Source organism: Pseudophryne corroboree, chromosome 2 (genome assembly GCF_028390025.1).
Source record: "Pseudophryne corroboree isolate aPseCor3 chromosome 2, aPseCor3.hap2, whole genome shotgun sequence".
In the NCBI taxonomy this organism is placed as follows: Eukaryota; Metazoa; Chordata; class Amphibia; order Anura; family Myobatrachidae; genus Pseudophryne; species Pseudophryne corroboree.
This window is the reverse complement of record NC_086445.1, coordinates 89,017,692-89,039,902: the sequence shown is the minus strand read 5'-3', so window position 1 is coordinate 89,039,902 and position 22,211 is coordinate 89,017,692. Positions and strand designations below refer to the sequence as shown.

Genomic DNA, 22,211 nt, shown 5'->3' with positions numbered 1-22,211 from the left:
CTGGAATGCCTGGACCAATTTACCCCAACCTTGCTACACATATTACTTACACTCTGGGAACAAACACTGTGTGGGTAAGACACCCCTAGCACCCCTAGGGATAGGCCAGCAGCACAGTATATCAGGACATGCATGATATGTCAGTGATGACAGGGCTGCATAGGACAGGGGCAGTGACATGATGTGAGGAGGAGAATGGAGCTAGCACGAACCCACACACTGAGGGGTAAATTTACAAAAATTCGTATTTGTACCGATTTGGAGTGAGATTCATCACGAATGACATTGAATGTGTGAATATGCAACTTTTTGAATTTATTACGCCTTATTTACTAAGCTGCCGTATTTTACATTTTCGTGTTTTCCGATGTCGATGTCATTCGTATTTTTTGGCAGTGTTTTAAGAGAGTGAATAGTAAAACACTGCCGACATTAAAACAATGAAACTAGGCCGGATCTGTGAGATCCATGTAGGGTTTCATTGTGCATCTTTTAAAAAATAAAAAATAGTTAAAAGTAAAAAAAAAAAATGCGTGGGGTCCCCCCTCCTAAGCAAAACCAGCCTCGGGCTCTTTGAGCCGGTCCTGGTAGAAAAAATATGGGGGAAAAATGACAGGGGTTCCCCCATATTTAATCAACCAGCACCTAGCTCTGTGCCTGGTCCTGGTTCAAAAAATACAGGGGACCAAAAGCGTAGGGGTCCCCCATATTTTTTAAACCAGCACCGGGCTCCACTAGACAGGTACATAATGCCACAGCCGGGGAACACTTTTATTGTGGTCTCGGCGGCCCTGGCATTACATACCCAACTAGTCACCCCTGGCCGGGGTACCCTGGAGGAGTGGGAACCCCTTAAATCAAGGGGTCCCCCCCTCCAGCCACCCAAGGGCCAGGGGTGGGGTGAAGCCCGAGGCTGTCCCCCCCCATCCAAGGGCAGCGGATGGGGGGCTGATAGCCTTGTGAAAAAAATAGAATATTGTTTTTAGTAGCAGTACTACAAATCCCAGCAAGCCTCCCACGCAAGCTGGTACTTGGAGAACCACAAGTACCAGCATAAAAAAATAAAAAAAACGGAAACCCGACCACGCACTGAAAGGGGCCCCATGTTTACACATGGGACCCCTTTCCCTGACTGCCAGGACCCCCCCTGACTCCTGTCAAAGAGGGTCCCTTCAGCCAATTAGGGAGCGCCACGTCGTGGCACTCTCCTGATTGTCTGTGTGCTCCTGTAGTGTCTGTGAGGCAGCACACGGCACCTATGCGCTCCATTGTATCCAATGGTGGGAACTTTGCGGTCAGCGGTGAGGTTACTTTTGGTCAACCGCTGCCCTTGGATGGGGGGGACAGCCTCGGGCTTCACCCCTGGCCCTTGGGTGGCTGAAGGGGGGGGACCCCTTGATTTAAGGGGCTCCCACTCCTCCAGGGTACCCTGGCCATGGGTGACTAGTTGGGTATGTAATGCCAGTGCCATTATGTACCTGGCTAGTGGAGCCCTGTGCTGGTTTAAAAAATACGGGGGACCCCTACGCTTTTTGTCCCCCGTATTTTTTGAACCAGGACCAGGCGCAGAGCCCGGTGCTGTTTGATTAAATATGGGGGAACCCCTGTCATTTTCCCCCCCATATTTTTTCAACCAGGACCGGCTCAAAGAGCCCGAGGCTGGTTTTGCTTAGGAGGGGGGACCCCACGCATTTTTTCTCTCAAAATTTAACACTTTCTATCACGGATCCGTGCATGCCTATCAGAACACGGTAAAAAAAAGCAGGTCTGTTTTAAAACTGCTTTTTTTTACGATTTGTATTTTTTCACGGCAGTGTTTGGCTATTGCCGGCAGTGTTTGTGAAATACACTTTTTAGTAAATTACCGAGTTGTATCAAAAAACAGTCGTATTTGACCGATGTTGTATTCATTCGTATTTTTATTCTTTGACTTCCAAAAAAATACGAATGCCCTCATCACTGCAGAGATTTAAGTTTAGTAAATTCCCGAGATGACACTTTGAAGAAAAAACACCATCTCGGTCAAAAGCGGGAGCTTAGTAAATATACCCCTGAGAGTTATATAGTGGAAGTAGCATGGTCCCCCAGCAGCACACTGGATTTTCATTTTATTGATGTGTATAACATTTTATATGCTTTTTTTATACTATGTTATTTATACTGTGTGTTTAATATTTAAATTCATTTTTGTAAACAAACATTCTTAAAATCCCGGGTAACGTCGGGTACTCCAGCTAGTATATATCTATATATATATCAATATATATATATATATATCAATATATATCAATAAATATATATATATATATATATATATAGAGAGAGAGAGAGAGAGAGAAGAGTGAAGGAGCACTCACCAGATTTCAAATGCACAGTCACTTTATTTAATACTTGCTAAATCCCAAACGTTTTCGATCTAGTTGATCTTCATCAGGGGTCACAGCACAGTGCTCACAAGTGATCACTTGTATGGTGATGGACGCATTGCTCTATTGTGCTGCTGCTCTGCTGTGACCCCTGATGAAGATCAACTAGATCGAAAACATTTGGGATTTAGCAAGTATTAAATAAAGTGACTGTGCATTTGAAATCTGGTGACTGCTCCTTCACTCTTCTCTATATTTGGACACCCCTATTTGGGACTCCTTGGATGACACCCCAGTGGAAGCTTTTCATGGAGTATGTGAGTGCGGCTTTAAATCTATATATATATATATATATATATATAAAATCTCCTATATATTAGCCCAGATCTGTGACTTTGTGCCTCATTTGCTAACGCTGGATGGAGTCACAACACTGGGCGGAGTTAGTCAAATGAGTCACAGATCTGGGCAAATCTATAGGAGACTAGGAGCAGAAGCAGATGGTATGGGCATGGCACAGGCAGGGGTGCATACCTCCCAGCTTTCTTCAGGCAGAAGGAGGGACACGCGTGCGGCATAAAGGGAGTGTGGCCAACAAAAGGGGGCGTGGCTTCGCGGGAGGACCAGCGATCGCGAGCCACACCCCCGTTTCCGTCAGTGAGGGGGCATGCCCCCCGTTTCCGTCAGGGAGCTGCTGGCATGCCCCCAGGGGCGAATTATAAGTCTGGGGGGCCCAGGGCACTTGAGACAGGGGACCCTATCTCATTGCTGTGCCTGCTGTGGGTTCAGGGGCGTGGCCTAATCACGGGACTCATGACCACGCCCTCTTATGCAAATTACGGGATTTATTTCTTTATTTTTTAAATGGGATTTTGGCCCCTCAGCTAGGGGTAAATCCAGAGGGGGTAGTCACTCCCCCCTACACATCCGCACAGGCAGAAGAAAGCAGAGAGGCTGCTGCCTCCCTGCAACACCACAGACCTGCCAACACGCAGCAGCGTGTGCTGACTGTAGCACAATGCTGCTGCTGTTGCTGGTAGGACGGGGGAGCTTCAGAGCTGGGACAGAGCTACTCCAGCCCCCTAAAACTGTGGGGCCCGGGGTATGTACCCCCTGGGCCCCCACCCCTTAATCCGGCTCTGCTGCCGGGCCCCCCCCTTAATCCGTACCCCCTGATGCCCCCTCTCCTCCTGAGCTTCCCAACTGGCCCCCCCCACCACCACCACCACCGCGGGACACTGCGCCCAGCAGGTGGGACAGCGGGACAGACCCAAAAAAATGGGACTGTACCGCGAAAATCGGGACAGTTGGGAGGTATGGGGCTGTGTGAGGGGGTATGCCGTACAGACAGACGGGCACCGGCTCACTGTGTGCTTGACCCCCCACATCAGCATACTCAGCAGGGGCTCTCTGGCGCAGAGGAGCGTCACTTTCTGGCACACTCCACGCTTCTTAGCTGCAGTTTTGTGGGGCACCTGCCACTGTGCAGGTTCCATAGTGCCTCTGTTATCTCCAGCCCCGGCAACCCCACCACTAGCTGCAGCGCTGCCGCCCACAGTGAGGTGCGCCCAGCTCCTTCTCACACTTTAGCCGGTGGGCAGCGCTGCAGAAGTCCGCGCTGCTTGCAGGCTCCGACCCCTCCTCCCTCCAGCCGCAGCGTCTCCTGGGGGCTAACCAGTCACCCTTACCACAGTACCCGGCAGTCGCGAGTCCACGCCGCGTGCATGCTATGACCTCCTTCTCCCTCCAGCCGCAGCGTCTCCTGGGGGCTAACCAGTCACTCCCAGTCTCCCCTTACCACAGTGTGCCCGGCAGCCGCGCGAGGTCCGCGGTGTGTGACTGAGGAGTCGGGGGGAGGGATGCTGACGGGGAGAGGAAGCAGGACTCCAGCCTGAGAGAGTCAGCCATGCCAAGTCTCCACCAGCAGCAGATACCAACAGGTTGGAGTGGAACAGCAGCAGCCAGCAGCAGTGACTCCGGTAAGACACATCTGTCTGTCACCACTGTTCTGTCCCTAATACCAATCTCTCCCGTGCCCTGTGTTCTGTCATGTCCCTGTCACCCCTGGCCTGGCCCTGTCACCCCTGGCCTGGCCCTGTCACCCTGTCACCCTTATCCTGGCCCTGTCACCCTTATCCTGGCCCTGTCAACCCTATCCTGGTCCTTCCGACCCTACCCTGTCCCTGTCATTTCTGTCCTGGCCCCGTCGCCCCTGTCCTGGCCCGGTCACCCCTGTCCTTGCCCCGTCACCCCTGTCCTTGCCCCGTCACCCCTGTCCTTGCCCCATCACCCCTGTTCTGACCCCGTCACCCCTGTTCTGACCCCGTCACCCCTGTCCTGGCCCTGTTACTGCATACCCTCCAACTACCTTTTTGGCAGGTACAGTACCCGCAGCGCCTCCAGACCCCCTCCCCAATGCACCACACCTCCGCACCTTCCCCTCCACCATATGCGGCACCCCTCCCCCATACGCTGTGCCCCAAACACCCTACACCACCCGCAGCTCCCACTCCACCGCCCCTCCACCACACACAGCACCTCCAGACCCCCTCCACCATCCACCACCCATATATGTCTCCCCCCACACCTGCCCCCCCTCCACCCGCAGCATCTGCAGACACCCTCCTCAATCCACGGTCCCCCCCTCCCCCACCCTTCCCCCACCCACGTCACCCCTGCACCCGCCCCTCCACCACCTGCAGCACCTCCGGACCCCCTTCCCGATCCGTCGCACCACCCGCACCTGCCCCTCCCCCACTCACTGCACTTCCGGACCCCCTACCCCACCCCCGGTACGCCCCCCCTCCACCCGCAGCATCTACAGACATCCTCCCCCATCCAGTCCCCCCCCCGCACCTGCTGCATTCTGTACATCATGCCCTGCAGGTGCTGTTCAGGCCGTTGCAAGGGGCTGCGTCTCCTTCACCATCGCACGCCCTTTCATTGTGCAATATTTAACCACTAACAAAGGAATGCAGGTAATACTCCATATAATACAAATATTGAACCCCTGAAAGGCATGCAAGGGTTAAGGGGGCGTAGTCTCTTGCAACGGTGTGAAGAGCGCCCGTAGGGCGCGATGAAGCACCTAGTATAATATATACATACATACATGCACACATACTGTATATACGGCACAGGCTGCAGACAGTATATATACAGTACACATGCACACATACTGTATATATGGTACAGGCCGCAGAGCACAGTGTGTACTGCACACATACTGTATATATATATATATATAAAATGAAGAAACCGGCACGCCCACATATAGAAATCGCTGCTTCGGTGCCCTCTGGTCAGAAATAAGCAGGATATTTAAAACAAACATCCAGCGGCACTCGGAGTCTTTTCAATTTCAAAAAAGTGTAGTAGAAATCACAGCATAGTTCTCCAACGTTTCGGGGCTGTCACGCCCCTTTGTCAAGGTGAATATTTCACCTTGACACGTTGGAGAAATATGCTGTGATTTCTATTACACTTTTTTAGAAATTGAAAAGACTCCGAGTGCCGCTGGATGTTTGTTTTAAATAGTCTGTTTAAAAAAAAAATATATATCTATCTATATATCTATCTATATATCTATATATATATATATATATATATATATATGAGCAATATATTGTTTACCAGTATATATTCATTGGTCTTAACTCTCCATATAAACCCCTTTAAATTTGCTTGACACAAAATCGAGGCTTCACCCACAAGTGAAACTTTCTGTTAATACAGCCATTGTCTTCTAGTTTTGTTACTCTCTGCAACCCACTGTCCTTTTAAGCAGGGAATTAAGCCTACCTGTTTTCACAGTCTGCCAGCCTAATGAAAAAGGACTGCGGGCTTGTAAATTGTAATAGATGATGGGGCTGTGATTGTCAGCTCCGGGACTCCAGGACAGAGTGGCTGTGCTCTCTGTAATTTCCTCCACGATTACCACCCCGGGGGGGCCAGGTGGACCTGAAAGACAAAAATCGTGTTGGATGTTGAATGTGACACTTAAATCTACATAGGAAGGGAAATACCGTTAGTGTCATTTGTTCTCAATATGTCAGGAACATACTGTCCAGTATTAAAGATACAAAGTTTTTGAAAAATAAATATAACAACATTGTCTATAGTTTTCAATGAAGAAGTGTCGCAGAAGAAACCCAGGGGTAAATTTACTAAGATGGGAGTTCTATTTAAGATGGGATGTTGCCCATAGCAACCAATCAGATTCCAAGTTTTATCTTCTAGAAGGTGCTAGATATATGAGAAGTAGAATCTGATTGGTTGCTATGGGCAACATCCCATCTTAAATAGAACTCCCATCTTAGTAAATTTACCCCCCAGTGGTTATCTGTCTATCTATCTACACTGTATGTGCTTTTTTAATTCAGTAATACAGTATGCAATATGGAATTAAGAATATTGTAAACCACAATAGCTACATGATTATAATTGAATAGATTTTGTTATGCTTTGCATGTTGGCCATGGTGGTGTGCAAACTCAGCATCAGGACAAATGTATTTATCAACAATCCACCAAATTGGGGACAGGACTTCTCATTCTATTAGGTCAACACAAGTAGTAGAACAACAGGGGGTGTGGCCGCCACAACCCTGGAGTTGAATTACTAGAGTGGTATGACTTGATCCCTACCCAAATTTTGCTCTGGGGCTCAGAGATGTACTCTTTTACCCCAGGTCCATGCTAAATATGTGGTTACTTATACCCCTTTTTGCGTTGGCAAGAAAATCCTGGGTTATTGCACGTGAACCTGGGATTTCAGTCAGTGGAAATGGCTCAATCCGGGTCCAGTAGCCTGGGAATCCAACCCGGCTAGTTTACAGGGTTCTCCTGGAAAAAACCCGGGTCGTAGTGCAGTGTAAACGGGTAAGCCAGGTCGATGTGACCCGATAACCGTTTACTGCATAAGCATCTCCTAGCGCCAGTACTGCACATGTGACCAGTGGCGTCACCGACAGGTCCTGCTGACAGTCTGAAGCGGGTCGCTTGTGTGTTGGAATGGCTACAAAATCCCTGGTGCAACCTGCCATTTTGATCTAAAAGCAGTATTAGACATCTGTTTGTACCAGTAAGTAACACGAGGTGACAGATCACTAAGGTACATGTCTTGTTTAGATTCACTGTTCTGCTCTTTTTGTGCCCTCAAGCAGGGGTACACCTAAGATTGGTTTCCTGTTACCCAGAAACCTGCCATATCAAATCACAGCAGTCCTGTGTGTATTAAAAAGTAGAAAGTGCTCATAAATCCCAGTCTGTGTCAGCTTTGCTTAAAATGTAACACATTGTCAGTTGTCAAAGATTCATTCTTGTGAGAATCTATCTTTATATGAATTTTTCCTGATAAAATATGGCTCCCATTACAGTTCTTACTTATGCTTTGGCTCTAGTGAATTGTTTTTTTATGTCTTGGCTTTAGTGCTTTTCTGTGACTTTAGGAAAAAAGAAATGCAGAGAGTGCTCGTCTACAGTTTCTGGGCTGCCGATGGAACTGCCTGTGTAAATGTAACACTACCACATTCGTAAATGTCTTTCACTGTAGGGTTTTATTCATTACTTTAATAAGAAGGTCAAGATGGATTTATGTAAAGGAGGCTAATATTAATGTGAGAGTTTTACATTAATATACAGCTTACTTTAAACCTTTTTATTATTATTTTTTTATTATTATATATAATCTATTACAATTGGATAATATAACTTATTACCAATGAATACATTTTATGTCCCTAAATCTATACTTTTGGCAGCAAGTATTTCTTTTCTTGCTTTGTTCTAAAATCACCGCCTTTTCCTCTAGACATCTCACGTTTGCTACTAGGGGCTCATTAATATTTATAGTGGTGCGAGGGAAGTGACCAGGTCCAACGCCAAAATGCAATGTAAATGGTAACTGGCCAGTATGTGGCAGCATTAAAGAGTAGAAGTACAGTATTTGCCCCACATGCAAATAAAGTTTGCTTTTAAACTCTTTACAATGCACCATGATTTGCTCAGCTGCAATTTTTATACCTGAAACAGTTGATACAGAAGAAGCCACACTCTTCATGGCTACATCTATCCGGCACATGCACTCCCGGCTCAGCTAGCCGCACCTGCACCTAGCCACATCTTTTGCCGCCCCAAATACTTTGAATGGGGCAAGAGCGTGACTAATACGCCCGCACACGGAGACATGTGTGCGATTTGCACCAAATAAGCCGCATTCGCACCTAGATATACCCGCCGAGTTAGATATACATCTATATCTAACGCTAAATCAACCCCTAAATGTACTGTACAATGACCTTTTTTAATATATCTAAAGTTTCCCTTGTATACATGGTGGAAATGCAAGGGCTGATTCTCTCCCCATCTTGTACACCTCACTTGACCTTTATAAAGTGTAAATAAAGGGATATTTGGGATGCCTGTATTTACTCACGCATTTCACTAATATCTACCGTTACACTTGTTTTGTATTTTGTCCTGTAACGGCAATTATAAGTATTTGGAGTCCTATTAGAAGAAAAGTACTACCGGTATATATATATAGCGGGTTGGTTTCGGGCGAACAGCAGATGGGAGGTCACCGCTCACCATACCGACGCCAGTATCCTGGCTTTAAGATGGCTGGCGCGGGGGGGGGGGGGGCAAGTGGAACGAAGCCCCATGTGGGCGCGCTGCGCTTGCCACAGGTTCTATTCCCACTCTATGGGTTTTGTGGGCACCCACGAGTGGGAACACTCCCTGTTGGTTGGCATGCCGACCGGCGGGCTATTCAGCGTTCGGGCTCCTGACTTCGGTAATGTAACCGGCGGTCTCTGGACCGTCGGTCACATAACCACATCTCATCCCATATATAACATTATTATTATTATTATTACTTGTTAATATTGCAATATTGCATGAAAATGGTCTATCTACAGCAAAGCATACAGCCAATATATGATGTACACCATGTAGTGCCAACACCAACCTAATGGATATACTGACTGATGCTTTATGCCAGAGCTAAAGATCAAAATTGTCTTGCAGAATAGGAAAATGCCTTTAGCTTTGCTTCACATCCGTGTCGCTAATTAAAACAATCATTAAAGCAATCTTACATGTGTTGCAAAATATTTCAGATTCTTCCAAATTTTGCTCAAAATCCCAGCACAAGACAAACTAGGTAGTGGCACTCTGCAAGGATAATAAGCGTGTTTATTCTGATTCCAGCAATAGGAAAAGAAATAGGCATAAACTGTCTGTAGAAGCAGTTCTGCGAAACGCGTAAAAGAGTTTATCACATGCTTTACCAGGTGACCAAGACACGTCTGTACTGATGTCATACTAAGAATCTTCAATAAACTATTTATTTAGAAGAAGGGGTACGGACTAGTCAAAAAGGGGAACCTGCGATGTATTAATCCTGGAGAAGGGATAAAGAAGTGATAAAGCAGTGATAAGTGGAAGGTTATAACACACCAGCCAAACAGCTACTAACTGTCATTTTTCAAATTCGTAATGATTGGCTGGTGCGTTACCACCTTGCACTTATCACTGCTTTATCACTTCTTTATCCCTTCTCCAGGTTAATAAATCTGCCCCGTTGTTTGCATTCAAATTTTCTAACTAGCACGTAAAAAAAGCTCAATGCCTCCTTAATCGAGACACTAAAAAGGAGGCCTTGCCAGTAAAGTGCAATGATGTTAAGCATAATGCAAGCTGTACATACAACAAGCAAAAACAGTGTCAGCACTATGGACTGTGACATAATAAGACACCCTATTATGATTTGAGTGAAAACTATACGGGGTATATTTATATTTACAGTACAAAAGATCGGGTTTTCCAATTGGTGGCTTTGAGGGCGCGATTTAAAAGGTCCATAGTAATAATGTACATGCAAAATCAGGCTTGTCCTTTTACATTCAGTCTTCATAGCTGCTGAGAATTGGTGGCTTTGAAAATCTGATCTTCAACAAATACACCTCTGTGGGGTCTATGTATCAAAGGCGTAAAACCCTAAAACCTAAAACAAAATTACTTTTGACTAATTATCAAAGCTCCCATTCAGGTGAGGGCTGGGGAGGCCTATTTATCAAGGTGCGGAAGCTTTCAAGGCTGGGGCTGGAAATTATCAATAGTCTATTGTGATAAGCAGAGGAGGTGTGGCCAGTGCCATGTGGGTGTGGCCAGTGCTGTGTGGGTGTGGTCAGTGCCATGTGTCCAGGTATACCCCTTAAACTATTAGAGTTTCAATGTCTCCCTAAATACAGAAAAGTAGAAAATGGCTTTATTTTCTGAGGACAATAGAAATACAGTTTTAATAATTGTGGCCGACTGTGTGGCCAGCCGAGCGGTGGTCACCATCAAACAATCACGTTGATGGGAATATTTTTATGTGGAGGCCTGGAGTTGTAGTCTCATCTGCCGCATTATTAATCAGGCCATGGTGGCTGTCCACCGATAGCTATACTGTCTATGGGGCACATCCACAGGAATAAACCATTTTTTAAAATATAAAATACAGCATATTTTTTATTTGTATTTTCTTTTCCAATATTTTTAGTTTTACATTTTTTTTTACAAAAAAAACAAACAGGAAAAAAAAACAAATAAGTTTATTTCACTTTTTATAACTAGAAGACTACTTATGTGCCTCTGATTAGTGTTGCATTGATAAGCTGCACAAGTGACTATGGGGGTAATTCCAAGTTGATCGCAGCAGGAAATTTTTTAGCAGTTGGGCAAAACCATGTGCACTGCAGGGGGGGCAGATATAACATGTGCAGAGAGAGTTAGATTTGGGTGGGTTATATTGTTTCTGTGCAGGGTAAATACTGGCTGCTTTATTTTTACACTGCAATTTAGATTGCAGATTGAACACACCACACCCAAATCTAACTCTCTCTGCACATGTTATATCTGTCCCCCCTGCAGTGCACATGGTTTTGCCCAATTGCTAACAAACTTGAAGCTGCGATCAACTCAGAATTACCCCCTATACAGGGTTGAGTATCCCTTATCCAAAATTCCAAATTCCAAATTTTTGGGTCCTCTACTGAGATAATGACATATATATTATATACTATGTGTATATATAGATATATTATATAGATATATAGTATAATATACATATATATTTGTCATTATCTCATTAGGGGAACCAAAAATGTGTGATTTTGAATTTTGGATAAGGGATACTCAACCCTGTATATGTTTTGCAGGAAAGAATATTTTCTATTTTATTTTTGGAGACGTATTAATAAATAGACCCCTTTTTGGTTTGGATTTTAAAGTGCCACCAGCGCATAGAGTTTTCAGCCTCTGGGGCCCCTTCTCTGTTGCAAGCCTGGGACTTGCAGTTCCCCTGCAGCTGTAGAGCCACAGGCTGCTTATATCCGCTCCGGTGGAATTCTAAAGTTGGAAGTTAACGGACAAATGCGATACATTATGTGGACATGAAATATATTATATGTTGACAATCAAGTTTCAGAATGCTTGAAATATTTAAAGAAGAGGTTAGAGTACAGGGAAAGTCTTTATGCAGTAAAAGCACTTTGGAAGGCTAAGATGTGGCAATGTATCAAGTTGTAGTCACCAGTGAAGAATTTGTGACAGGCAGCCAGGACCCTCTATGCAGATGTCATCCCTCTCGTTCCTATATCATTACATTTTATGCTGGGCAGTAATCATTCATACTGTCAGCTGGATGGTTAGGTTGGAGAATCGTTTCTTTCCAGGGGCTATATTACTTCTCACAATCGAGAAATAGGAAAATAACCAGTTAGGAAAATAAAATGAGTGAAGAACCTTGTAAACTCCCCCGTAGAAGGCATCTCCCAATGTTCACAAATGAATTAAATCACATTATTTTTATTTATTCAGAATTCACGTCTTTGGAAATCTTTTCAAAGGTTTAATAAATTGCTACTCGTTCGTCGCTCTGAGAAGCTGTCAGGTAATTTAATTATGTCAGCTGCCCTTTCAATGTCCATAGATCTACAAAGTTAGACAGGTTGGTTATATATCTTTATACTTAGATGGGGATTTTTTTTTTGTGGTCTTTGAAGGAATCTATTTTTTTTTGTGTTCTTTGAAGGAATCTATGTTCCTGGTCATCGTCTCATATTACGTGGAGTGGGGAACTTCGATTCCTTCTCACCCAAGAGCACTCCACCCTTTGCAGCCCAGACTCTCCGGAGTGCTGTTGTTTAAGAGAGAAAAAGGTGTTTCCCATCAAATGTGTCACAACACTGAATCTTGGCAGCTTCTTCGCTATTATAGTTTTGTTTCCTGGAAAATGCAGCATTTAAATGAGTGCTAAATTTCCCACTAGGCACATTAGGCACGTGCCTAGGGGTGGCACTAGCTGGGGGTGGCACAGCAGTCCCCCTGAATCAGAGCTTTCCAGTGCCCCAATTCAACCATGTCTATTTAGACACAGAGCAAAGCCTACTTCCCCATGATGCATCAGGGGGAGTCTTGTATGGTCCTGGACCGGAATAGAAGGTTCTTAGCCTGCAAAATAATAAAAAAACTAGGTAGCTAGAGGGGCAGACCCTTTCCAGATTCCAGGAATGGGGCCTGGAGCCCAATAATATTGTGCCTAGGGGTGGTCTCACCCCTAATCAATCTCGGTTTAAATGTCTCTATGAAAGGGAAAAGAAAAGGGGGAAAAAAATCCCAGATGTAAGTGAAGGATGATCTTCACATGCCTTCTTCTGCAACTCACAGAGGGGACATCTTGTCAGGGGGTTTCATTAAATACTACTACATCCCCACAAGGGGCTTGGGTGTACCTACTGGGCCTAGTGCTGAGCCTACAGTTATCAGGCCTGGCAGCTGAGTAAGTAGCGTGAGTATCTAAAGGTTTTTGAGCCCCATGTAACTTGTATAATGCTGCTTTAGGCCCTGATTCCCTCTGCCCTACTGTATATTGTGGTGTGCATGATCAATCCCTTTGACAGCTAGCATCCTAATGTTGTTTAAGTCTCAGAATGCAATGCACTAGGTCCAACAGGAAAAGGCATTATTATTGATATATGGAGACTCCTAGTGTAAAAAAGCTGCCGCAGCCGCATCCTGCTACCACGTGTCCTGTCCAGGCCTGGTCGGCTCTTCACTCGTCAGGGAAGCATTACTGGGAGGAGCCGTGGCCATGCTGGGACATCCCCGCCTCCTCCCAGTAATGCATCAGTGGTGAAGAACCGGCAGGGACAGGACAGAGGGCAGCACACTGCGGCACCTGTGCCAGACCTTTATCTCACCGGGGATCCGGTGGTAAGTCCTCCCCAGCGCCTGCGCCTCCTTCATCGAAAATTTTTTATTTGAAATAATCACAGCGCTGTTATAAACATTACTCTCATGGCTTTGCGGGACTTCTTATGCAAATGATTTCTTTCTTAGAAAGAATAGTGATCGTAAGCGTCCTCAGTATCTCTCACAAAGTCATTACTGATTAACCCTTTAATGTTAGGTCCACTCTCAGGGCACATAGGGACACCAGCATATATCAATGAATCCCGTATCCTTATTAGAAGAAGTAGTTCATGTCTCCAATTTACGAAAAAATAAAAAGTTTTATTTTAAAATGTCCACAAAAAAAAATCCTTAAAAACACATGCCACTAAACCGGTAACTGACAGGTTCAGATGTATTGCCAAAGCGATATATATAACAGTAGGGGTACTCCTCACCGGACTTCCAGGACGCCAGAGATGTTATCCCTTAATTCTGGGCTTAGCTACCAGACGCTAGTTGCTGCAGGGTTATCCCTCCTATTGGCCGTCCCCCAAATTTCACTCCGGTGTTCAGACCTCCTCAGCTGTTGTATCGCTGAACCGCCTGCAGTAAAAAGATCTCGTTCCCGGTTTCTCCTTGCTTAGTAATAATGACCGAAACCACCTATACCACCGACGCGTTTCTACCCGTCCTGGGTCTTCGGTGGTATAGGTGGTTTTGGTCATTATTACTAAGCAAGGAGAAACCGGGAACGAGATCTTTTTACTGCAGGCGGTTCAGCGATACAACAGCTGAGGAGGTCTGAACACCGGAGTGAAATTTGGGGGACGGCCAATAGGAGGGATAACGCTGCAGCAACTAGCGTCTGGTAGCTAAGCCCAGAATTAAGGGATAACATCTCTGGCGTCCTGGAAGTCCGGTGAGGAGTACCCCTACTGTTATATATATCGCTTTGGCAATACATCTGAGCCTGTCAGTTACCGGTTTAGTGGCATGTGTTTTTAAGGATTTTTTTTGTGGACATTTTAAAATAAAACTTTTTATTTTTTCGTAAATTGGAGACATGAACTACTTCTTCTAATAAGGATACGGGATTCATTGATATATGCTGGTGTCCCTATGTGCCCTGAGAGTGGACCTAACATTAAAGGTGGTTTCGGTCATTATTACTAAGCAAGGATGTAATAATAATGACTTTGTGAGAGATACTGAGGTCGCTTACGATCACTATTCTTTCTAAGAAAGAAATCATTTGCATAAGAAGTCCCGCAAAGCCATGAGAGTAATGTTTATAACAGCGCTGTGATTATTTCAAATAATTTTTTTTCGTGGATGGCATTTTGCTGATTAGCTGATCAGCTGTTTGGATTACGCAGCTGCAGTTATCTGAAGCGCTTGAAAAAAACCTTTCCTGTGGTGTTTGCGCCTCCTTCATGTTTGGGAGGGCATGCTTAAGAATGCACACCCCCCCTATTGACATAAAAAAAATGCCCCCCCCCCCCCCCCCAAAGATATGAAAAGAAAAAGTATGCGCTCCAGGCAAGGGGCGTGGCCTCAATAAAATGGGCATGGTCTCGTTAAAATGGGCGTTACCCCATCTGAAAAGACTACCTTACACCCCAGTTTTTGACCTTGCACCAACAGATCACAGCGACCACAGGAAAAAAATGAAAAAAATTATATTATGACATACACCGCAATGCCTTTGATACATTAAATCCCCATTTTACACATTACGGCAGGCAAGTGTCCCCATTTTACACATTACGGCAGGCAAGAGTCCCCATTTTACACATTACACATGCAAAAGTCCTTATTTTACACATGACGGCAGGCAAGAGTCCCCATTTTACACATTACACATGCAAAAGTCCTTATTTTACACATGACGGCAGGCAAGAGTCCCCATTTTACACATTATGGCAGGCAATTTTACACATTACGCATTCAAGAGTCCCCATTTTACACATGACGGCAGGTGGAGGAGGAGGAGGGGAGAGAGAGAGACTTACGTTTGAAGAGGTTCTTCCTGCTCTTCGGCCCGCCTCTCCCTCGTCGCGCCTGCCCTTCCTGTAGCTTGGCTCACCCTCCTCCCTCTTCCTGAGTACCCAGCTCGGGGGGCGGAGTTTCGTGGAATGACGCGATTGCGTCATGACGTCACAACGCAACCGCGTCATTCCGCGAAACTCTGCCCCCCGAGCTGGGCACTCGGGAAGAGGGAGGCGGGGGGAAGCAAAGAGCAGCAAAAGTGCTGCAGTACATTTGCACGGCTCGCCCGCCATAAGAAACGGCACTGCCCCTTGCCCTCCCCGTTCCGGTGCCACTGGACATGCACATACTTCCCCTGTAAGCTGTCCTACTTAGCAAATATATATACATAATTAAAAATAACAAAAAAATGTAGTGATGAGCGGGTTCGGTTCCTCGGAAACCGAACCCCCCCGAACTTCATCCATTTTACACGGGTCCGAGGCATACTCAGATTCTCCCGTATGGCTCGGTTAATCCGAGCGCGCCCGAACGTCATCATCCCGCTGTAGGATTCTCGCGAGATTCGGATTCTATATAAGCAGCCGCGCGTCGCCGCCATTTTCACTCGTGCATTGGAAATGTTAGGGAGAGGACGTGGCTGGCGTCCTCTCCGTTTATTAATAATATTTGTGCTACTGCTTACTGCTTAATTGTGGGGACTGGGGAGCAGCTGTATTATATAGGAGGAGTACAGTGCAGAGTTTTGCTGACCAGTGACAACCAGTATACGTTGTCTGCCTGAAAAACACTCCATATCTGTGCTCAGTGTGCTGCATATATCTGTGCTCACACTGCTTAATTGTGGAGACTGGGGAGCAGCTGTATTATATAGGAGGAGTACAGTGCAGAGTTTTGCTGACCAGTGACCACCAGTATACGTTGTCTGCCTGAAAAACACTCCATATCTGTGCTCAGTGTGCTGCATATATCTGTGCTCACACTGCTTACTTGTGGGGACTGGGGAGCAGCTGTATTATATAGGAGGAGTACAGTGCAGAGTTTTGCTGACCAGTGACCACCAGTATACGTTGTCTGCCTGAAAAACACTCCATATCTGTGCTCAGTGTGCTGCATATATCTGTGCTCACACTGCTTAATTGTGGGGACTGGGGAGCAGCTGTATTATATAGGAGGAGTACAGTGCAGAGTTTTGCTGACCAGTGACCACCAGTATACGTTGTCTGCCTGAAAAACACTCCATATCTGTGCTCAGTGTGCTGCATATATCTGTGCTCACACTGCTTTATTGTGGGGACTGGGGACCACCAGTATATTATATAGGAGGAGTACAGTGCAGAGTTTTGCTGACCAGTGACCACCAGTATACGTTGTCTGCCTGAAAAACACTCCATATCTGTGCTCAGTGTGCTGCATATATCTGTGCTCACACTGCTTTATTGTGGGGACTGGGGACCACCAGTATATTATATAGGAGGAGTACAGTGCAGAGTTTTGCTGACCAGTGGCCACCAGTATATATAGCAGTACGGTACGGAAGGCCAGTGCTCTACCTACCTCTGTGTCATCAAGTATACTATCTATCTAGATTCTATACCTGTGGTGCATTTTAGTTTTGCAGTTTGCTGACAGTGACCACCAGTATATATAGCAGTACGGTACGGAAGGCCACTGCTTTACCTACCTCTGTGTCGTCAAGTATACTATCCATCCATACCTGTGGTGCATTTCAGTTGTGCGCAGTATATATAGTAGTAGGCCATTGCTATTGATACTGGCATATAATTCCACACATTAAAAAATGGAAAACAAAAATGTGGAGGGTAAAATAGGGAAAGATCAAGATCCACTTCCACCTCGTGCTGAAGCTGCTGCCACTAGTCATGGCCGAGACGATGAAATGCCATCAACGTCGTCTGCCAAGGCCGATGCCCAATGTCATAGTAGAGAGCATGTAAAATCCAAAAAACAAAAGTTCAGTAAAATGACCCAAAAATCAAAATTAAAAGCGACTGAGGAGAAGCGTAAACTTGCCAATATGCCATTTACGACACGGAGTGGCAAGGAACGGCTGAGGCCCTGGCCTATGTTCATGGCTAGTGGTTCAGCTTCACATGAGGATGGAAGCACTCATCCTCTCGCTAGAAAACTGCAGTGCCACTCCTAGATGGGCCAGGTGTTTGTGTCGGCCACTTGTGTCGCTTAGCTTAGTCACACAGCGACCTTGGTGCGCCTCTTTTTTTCTTTGCATCATGTGTTGTTTGGGGACTATTTTTTTGAAGTGCCATCCTGTCTGACACTGCAGTGCCACTCCTAGATGGGCCAGGTGTTTGTGTCGGCCACTTGGGTCGCTTAGCTTAGTCACAGCTACCTCACTGCACCTCTTTTTTTCTTTGCATCATGTGCTGTTTGGGGACTATCTTTTTGAAGTGCCATCCTGTCTGACACTGCAGTGCCACTCCTAGATGGGCCAGTTGTTTGTGTCGGCCACTTGTGTCGCTTAGCTTAGTCACACAGCGACCTTGGTGCGCCTCTTTTTTTCTTTGCATCATGTGCTGTTTGGGGACTATTTTTTTGAAGTGCCATCCTGCCTGACACTGCAGTGCCACTCCTAGATGGGCCAGGTGTTTGTGTCGGCCACTTGGGTCGCTTAGCTTAGTCACACAGCTACCTCATTGCGCCCCTTTTTTTCTTTGCATCATGTGCTGTTTGGGGACTATTGTTTTGAAGTGCCATCCTGTCTGACACTGCAGTGCCACTCCTAGATGGGCCAGGTGTTTGTGTCGGCCACTTGTGTCGCTTAGCTTAGCAATCCAGCGACCTCTGTGCAAATTTTAGGACTAAAAATAATATTGTGAGGTGTTCAGAATAGACTGAAAATGAGTGGAAATTATGGTAATTGAGGTTAATAATACTATGGGATCAAAATGACCCCCAAATTCTATGATTTAAGCTGTTTTTGAGGGTTTTTTGTAAAAAAAACACCCGAATCCAAAACACACCCGAATCTGACAAAAAAAATTCAGGGAGGTTTTGCCAAAACGCATCCGAATCCAAAACAAGGCCGCGGAACTGAATCCAAAACCAAAGCACAAAACCCGAAAAATTTCCGGTGCACATCACTAAAAAAATGTCATAGTGGCTTTCTATTATTCTATTAAATAGGCTATAATCAAATGAGGGCTATAACCAATCAATAAAAATAATGAAATTAGTCGGGGAAGAGCTGTTACTATTGTGCCTAGGGACGCCCTCACCTCTAAATTCACCCCTGCCTGTACGGTAAGTGGCTATAAAATACCAGCAGTATCTAAAATGCTGATATGATGATCTGGAAACACATATTAATTAAATAAAAAAAGATAGATAGATAGATAGATAGATAGATAGATAGATAGATAGATAGATAGATAGATAGATAGATAAAGAAATGTCAGTCATCTCATAATACAACCTATACATAAAATATATCAAATATCTAGCAAGTCTGTCAGTTGGTGGACAAGTTCTATTTGAGGCCATTTGTACTACTGTATGTGAAATGCGTCAGTACACTTCCAGGAAATGCTCAGTGAACAATATCCTAGACTTGGGGATCAATTTCTAAACCTTGGATGGAGATAAAGTGGACGGAGATAATGTTCCAGCCCATCAGCTCCTGTCATTTTTCAAACCCAGCCATTGACTTGACAGTTAGGAGCTGATTGTCTGGTACTTTATCTCCTTCTACTTTATCTCCATACAAGGCTTAGTAAATAGACCCCTTAGACTTTAATCAATGCAGACCCTTCATTCAAATTAAATAAACATTTCTTGCAACTCTGAGCTTTATCAGCTGGTCAATTATATAGATCACTAGTGCAGTGGTTCCCAAACTTTTTTGAATCATGGCGCCCTAGAGTATCAGAATTTTTTCACAGCACCCCTAGGCCAAAAGTTTCTTTGAGAATTTTAGAAAACAATAAGTAAATTAGGTTTATCTGTCATCCTTAGTTTCTTTAGTGTGTTGCGGGACAATATTTGCTTCTGTTTGTCCTCATATTTTATAATTGGCAGTCACAAGCACTGGTTTTGTCTATTGCTTTGACCAAAAATAGGTCCTGGACCACCAACCCCAGGAACTCCTGCTATTGTCCTGAGGCACCACAGGGTGCCCACTGCCTAGGCACACAATTTGGAAACCACTGGGGAGAGTTTATTTTCTATGAATCCTCTGGTTTTCTGAATGTCATTTAAACTTTCTGATGGATTTCTAAAGGTTCTGAAGGTTGTTATACAGTCCAGTGTCACCCCGTTCTAGTAGCAGGCCTGTGAGTATGGGTGTGTACTATTTGGTGGGAAGAAGGAGAGTAACTAGTACACACCAGCAGAAGTATGCATAATTAGCATGTAACAACTGAATCGTCTGCCCCACAAAAAGTGCATGTGCAGAAGAACAAACGGCGGCCATTTTGGTAAAGGATGGCTGACTCCCCAAAGGTACATCATGGAGATTACACAGCAGCACTCTCCACATCTCAAGTTATTCAGTGATGACGGTGGAAGAACTTCCTGTCTCTGGCAAAACTAAGTTGCCAGTACCCAGTACCATTGAGAAATCAAAAGCACTGTAAATCGCACTTTCCCATTGAATTCAATGGAGCCTAATCGTGACATGCAGCAACTTGTGCTCTGTGGTGATTTGCATATTGTGAATGAAAGGTTTACTTCATCTTTGCAACTTGCGATCATTCCCTTCTAACATAATTCCCTCTGAGACCCGATTTTATGCTGCTCTGGAGATGAGAAAGACTGATGACGTGTTATTTGACTTTCCCAGCACTGAAGAATATTCCATGATTTTGCTACAGAGACATAAAAAAAAGCACATTACTTTTTCACCTCTCAATACGCCAAGCTATAAAAAGTACTGAGACACAAAACAAAACTCGGAGGCCGCATTCAGAATGTGTCAGCGTTTTCACATTTGTGATTGCCTGTTTATGGTACTTATCTTCATTATGTACCTTTTAAATTGCATTCCCTTCTGTTTAATAGTGAGAAATTGCAAGTTATGATTAAAACCTCCATCCATAGAGAAGGTTTGTGGACTATATGCCAGCACGATGGAAATAATGTAATGCCTTTTATGATAATGCATCATCATCAAAACAGAAAATAGATGTAAGCGCATCTGATTTTCTGGTAAATCAAGCAAGACGTTCCGTCATGATAACAGTCCTGTTGTGCTCCGCTCCCTCTGCCGAGCGGAAGGTTACAGCAGACTGAATGGGTAGCGTTTTATAGATTAACGTTTGTTGTGGCTTGTCAGACATAGTATAAGCAACTCTTGCCTTGCTGATTTTTCATTCTTCTTTTAAATATTATTCTGTTGCAAAGAGTTCCAAAATTAAAATGAATAAGCCGCTTATTTCTATGTATATTTACTAAACACAGTTGCAATCATCATGTCACGGCTAATCACATCTATATTATGTTATACAGATGTGTTCTCGCTCACTGCTTGTCTGTATGCCGTACAGTACGAGTTTTGCATCTTATTCGCACCGCAGATGCAGCGAAAGCCGCTCACGGTGCATTAGAGAGGGTGGGCTGCAACTACACAGAAATTGACGTACACACGTCTTGGCACCAGGTGTGGCTCAGCATGCTAGACTTGGCACCAGGGCCCGGATGCAATGACGCCAGAGTTCAATGGCCGTGCGGGAGTTCGACGGCCGACTTTTTTTTGTAAGGGGCAATCACTTACAAGGCAACCATGCCTTTAAATAAAATGTCCGAGTTCGTCCGGCATACCGCGCGTCCGCCGAACTCAGGCGTAATTAATATCTGGCCCCAGGTATGACTCAGTATGTTAGTCTTGGCACCAGGTATGGCTCAGAAGGTAAGTCTTGGCACCAGGTATGGTTCAGCATGTTAGTCTCAGCACTCACTATGTTGGTCTTGGCATCAGATATGGCTCAGCAGGTTAGTCTTGGCACCAGGTATGGCTCAGTATGTTAGTCTTGGCACCAAGTATGGCTCAGAAGGTAAGTCTTGGCACCAGGTATGGCTCAGTGTATTATCCTTGGCACCAGGTATGGCTCAGAAGCTAAATATTGGCAACAGGTATGGCTCAGTATATTATTATGGGCACTAGGTATGGCTCGGTATGTTAGATTTGGCTACAGTATGGCTCAGCATGTTAGTTAGTATGTTAGTCTTGACACCAGGTATGGCTCAATATATTAATTTTGGCACCAGGTATGGTTCAGCATGTTAGTCTCAGCACTCACTATGTTAGTCTTGGCATCAGATATGGCTCAGCAGGTTAGTCTTGGCACCAGGTATGGCTCAGTATATTAATCTTGGCACCAGGTATGGTTCAGTATGTTAGTCTCAGCACTCACTATGTTAGTCTTGGCACCAGGTGTGGCTCAGTATTTTAGTCTTGGCACCAGGTATGGCTTAGTATGTTAGTCTTGGCATCAGATATGGCTCAGTATGTTAGTCTTGGCACCAGGTATGGCTCAGTATGTTAGTCTTGGCACCAGGTGTGGCTCAGTATATTAATCTTGGCACCAGGTATGGTTCAGCATGTTAGTCTGAGCATGTTAGTCTTGGCATCAGATATGGCTTAGCATGTTAGTTTTGG

At 45.1% G+C, this 22,211-nt stretch overlaps 1 protein-coding gene across 2 annotated transcripts in view; it reads right to left on the bottom strand.

Annotated features, from left to right (window-relative positions):
* The window catches only part of CNTN5 (contactin 5), a 2,165,994-nt gene that overhangs the window by 205,862 nt on the left and 1,937,921 nt on the right, over nucleotides 1-22,211 (bottom strand). For both annotated transcript variants that reach the window (XM_063951497.1, XM_063951498.1), the window contains one exon: nucleotides 6,168-6,326. In XM_063951497.1, coding sequence (XP_063807567.1) covers nucleotides 6,168-6,326 — 159 coding nt within the window. The remainder of the gene's footprint in view (nucleotides 1-6,167; nucleotides 6,327-22,211) is intronic.